General features: G+C 43.6%; 1 protein-coding gene across 4 annotated transcripts in view; it reads right to left on the bottom strand.

The window, feature by feature from the left end:
* pxylp1 (2-phosphoxylose phosphatase 1) overlaps positions 1-4,036 on the bottom strand; it is a 20,238-nt gene that overhangs the window by 4,937 nt on the left and 11,265 nt on the right. For 2 of the 4 annotated variants that reach the window (XM_008308963.3, XM_008308964.3), the window contains 2 exons: positions 2,858-2,997; positions 43-2,676 (listed from right to left, as the gene is read on the bottom strand). In XM_008308963.3, the coding sequence (XP_008307185.1) occupies positions 1,664-2,676; positions 2,858-2,997 (1,153 nt within the window). In that variant the 3' untranslated portion in view covers positions 43-1,663. Of the gene's footprint in view, positions 1-42; positions 2,677-2,857; positions 2,998-4,036 lie in introns of those variants that run through there. The other 2 variants (XM_025055047.1, XM_025055048.1) reach the window with 2 other exon arrangements.

Genomic DNA, 4,036 nt, shown 5'->3' with positions numbered 1-4,036 from the left:
TTTTTTTTTTTCACAAATGGACACAAATGTTTTCACTGAGGGTCATGATGTTTATCTTCATTTTTAATACGTTTTTCTGTAACATAACATGTCATGTCTACTGAGCCCCTAAAGGGAAATTAAAAAAGGATAAAAGACAACAATTAGCCTTTTAGTGAAAGTAATGCTAAACTGGTAAATAAGTTAGATCATACTCAACAGATCAAAGACTTTTGTTATTGAAAGAGTTATTGACGTATCCATTTTTAAAATAATGTTAAATTCAGCATCAAAACTTCCAGTTTCCCTTTTATCTGAAAAAACATTTACAGTCGCACTGTAGTGTGGAATGTAGGAATAAAGTGGCTCAGTGCCGAAAAAACAGGATGTGTGTGTGTTACTATGAGGACACCACAGTACATATCAAAGAGATGATCAGCCGTTGACAGTTAACATTACAGGATAAGACTATGAAAATGGGAAATGTCTACTGTCAGACTACAGTTATAAGGTTACCTGTGTAAAGAAAAAGAAAAGAAAAAACAGCATTTGAATTAATATTTTCTTGAGCAGATCTTTTGAAAAATGTTATAATTGAGAATCAATAAACAACCAGAAAAATAGTTTCATATTTGAGTATTTTCCTTGTTAACGTATATTATTTTTTGTAGCTTCTATAGAATTTACCCAACAGCATCTCAGTGCATTTAGGCATTAAGAGGTACGATTTATGTGGCTTTGAAAAATTGCGAGGTTCTTGGTTTCCATACAGCGTTGTGCAGGGTTTACCAGTGATTTGTGATACTCTTTGTAAATACCTGATTGGCTCCTGATGACCAAGGTAAACTGATCTGAGCTGAAAGACAAGCAGTTCCTCAAAAACATTTGTTACAAGCACATTCCTTCAAAGAGATCTTCTGCATGCCAGACATGGCCATAAATTGAGCTACACTAACCAAACCCGACACTAGGTGTCCCTGTAGCTGAGCTAAGAACAGAAAACTGAAATAACCAAACAACCACAGTAGTCTGGGTTTCAGATGCTGTGTTCATCTGGTCTGATCAGGACTTGTGATGTAAACAAGGAAGGATCTGGTGCCTGGTATCTGGCCACACTTGTGAGACTAACCTAGACTAACCTGAGTATTGTTACTGACCAGCTGCACCACAGGAGCTCCGATTCTACTGCATTTTAATGACCTCCACAGACACTGGATCTCAAACCAATAGAGCATCTTTAGACTGTGGAAGGATGGAGATTTAAACCACAATTGTGTAGCAAATAACAAATGAAGAACAACAATTCATGTTAATGTGGAACAAAACTATGCCACAAAAACTTATGGCCGAGCACTTGTACCTGCTGAATGAATATTACATTTAAGACTACTGAAATAATTTAATAACCTTTAAGCTTTCAGTTCTCCATGAAAAGTAATGTTTGTTAAATGTGTACTCTCTAAAAGAGAACTCTAAATCTGCCTGATATTAGTTTGTGTAAAATGTGTTTGCTGTTCACTTTGTGCTCATCAACAGTAAAGAAGTAGAGTAAAAATATATTTGGGAATTTTAAGACACTATCAACGGCATAAAAGTGCAACAGCTTCAAAAGTGGAATCTAGCAAAATGTGGATGTATCAAAATGCTGCGTTATTTCTTCTTCTTCTTCATTTCTGTAATTCTGTCAACCAGTGCGTTTGAAACACGCCCCCTGGTAGGAAGTGGCATTGACAACACTGAACATGTCTCTCCTGACAAAAGACACAAAGTTCTTCAGAGGACAGAGAGGCTGATGGACGTGGCGGTCCTGTGATCGACAGAACGTGGTGTGAAATGTGACATCTTCGCCGTTGTACAGCACCCTGACGAACGGTTCCCCATCTTTGACTTTGCCACCTTTCTTCTTCTGCTGCTGCTGCGGCTGTGCTGGCGACGGACTCTTCCACAGCTCAAACACCACCCTGGCTGCAAAACGCGGGAACCTGGCTTCCTCCAGGCCCAGAGCGCTGAGCAGCGGGGCCATGGTGACGTCATGAGCAGAAGAGAGGGTGAAGATCTCTTCACCAGTTGCTCGCGGCTGCCGACCGGCCTCGCTGTTTTTGGCAACGCGCTCCAACTTAGATGCAGTTCGGTTGAGGTAGGGGTACATAGCCAGGACCGCGTACTTATGGTACAGCCCCGCTCTTCTCTTATCCACCTCGTCGTTTAGCTGGTGCCGGCGAATCGCAGTAAACTGTGCCATTGTGAGACATCCTGTGCTGTCCCCTGTAGTCACGCAAGGGAAGGACAGGCCATGGCACAGGTGGCACAGCAGGGAGTCTATAGGGTTTGCAGCTCGCAGCTGGCGAGTGGGAACACCCAAAGTCCGCGCCATGTCAACGTAAGTTCTCTCCAACTCAGCATTTGCAACTCGGAGCTGGTACTGCCTCCTCTGCTCTTCCTCCAGGTATCGGTTCCTGGATGGACAGTCACAGGCTGCGCCGCAGAACAGCGTGCTCCACTGATGACGCACGGTCAACTTCGTCCAGTCAAAGTCAGGGAGGAAACCATGGAGGAAGGCTAAACCACTCTGGAGGGTCCGACTCTTACCTGTGGTCTCCAACCACAGCTGACGTGGTGACCAATCAGAGGGTAGGAGATTGTGGCCCTTGTAGCCGTGGTGGAGGAGCTGCCCATTCCTTAGGTGCTGTACCACACCTGGGATAGAAGATAGGCGATGTGATTATGTCAATATGTTGACAAAATTCAGCTGTGTTTTGACACCAAAGGACACTAGAGATTCAGCTGCTAGACAATTATTGAGACATCATGACCATGAAGCACAGCTTCATATTTAGATGAATGTATGGGTCTGTCTGAACAATGACATCATGCTTACCTGTCTGAGTCAGCTCGCCTATCTCACAGACATTGTGGTTGGGCAGACGGGGGAGTGAGCCCAGTGGCGACTCCCAGTGGCCTTGTCCTCCCTGTGCCATGTGTCTGACAAAGGAGTCCAGCAGTGGGTGTGTGGGAGTCCTGTGAGTGGTGGGGGTGATAAAACTTATGAACACTGACTCCAGTAACTTCCTGTTTATCCCTTTTGCTCAAAACTGTGCAGGAAAAAAAAGTCCTCATTTTATGTGTAATTCCTTTGCTTTCTATTACAGTAAAACGGTCCTACAATTCCTATTAAACAACTGAAAATGCCACTGCTAGAAACTGCAGACTTGTTCAATCTTAATTCTGACACTAACCAGCAGGTGTCTCTCTAACACTGCTTTGGTACAACTGGTTGTTAACGCGTGGGTGGAAGTACGGAAAACTGGTGCAGGATTTAAAAAATAAAAAAAAAAGATTGCGACCTTTTTTTTTATTTTTTTTTTTTTTTTGCCGTGGGAACCACAGAAAGAGAAATGTGAGCGCGTGCGCACACGAACATACATTAACATCGGAACAGCGAGAGGAGCAAACAGTAATCCCATAGGTTAGACATCATTTGGGATTATGGTTTAATGAAAATAATCCAAAAGATGTGAGGCGCGATTATGGTTTCATGAAAATAATCCAAAAAATGTGATGCGCGTGCGCGCACATAAACATCTTCGCGCAAACACACACACACAGACACTTTCATCAGTTTCCATAGCGATAATGAACCCATCCGGAAATGTGGCTTTAAAAAACACTCTCATTATCCTTCAGTTTGACTTGCGATTGAATTGCTCCTGAAAAACAGTCAGATTGAACTGTCTCTGCTGGGAGACTGGCCGTCAGCAGACACAAGCACTAATGTGGACGAAGAGCCAGGCAGGCTGTCTGTTCAGATGGCTGTGCCCAGATTCTTATTTTAGAGCCCAATTACATTATACTGGGATTATGATCCCTGGAGAGGTTGTTAAAAAAAAAGTGAAGAAAGACAGAGGAGGATGAGGAAGGCAGGAAGAGTGGATTAGTTAAATGAATATTCAAACTAAATGACAGGAGAGAGGAGAGGACTGAGCTCTGTTAACCACAGACTGAGACAGGCTGGGGGGGGGGGGGGGGGGCGGGGGGGGGGTCAACCCGGGGAAAGGGC

The sequence above is a fragment of the Cynoglossus semilaevis genome, chromosome 4 (assembly GCF_000523025.1).
Source record: "Cynoglossus semilaevis isolate Cse_v1.0 chromosome 4, Cse_v1.0, whole genome shotgun sequence".
NCBI lineage: Eukaryota > Metazoa > Chordata > Actinopteri > Pleuronectiformes > Cynoglossidae > Cynoglossus > Cynoglossus semilaevis.
The sequence above is the reverse complement of the archived record's forward strand: the minus strand, read 5'-3'. Positions and strand labels throughout refer to the sequence as shown.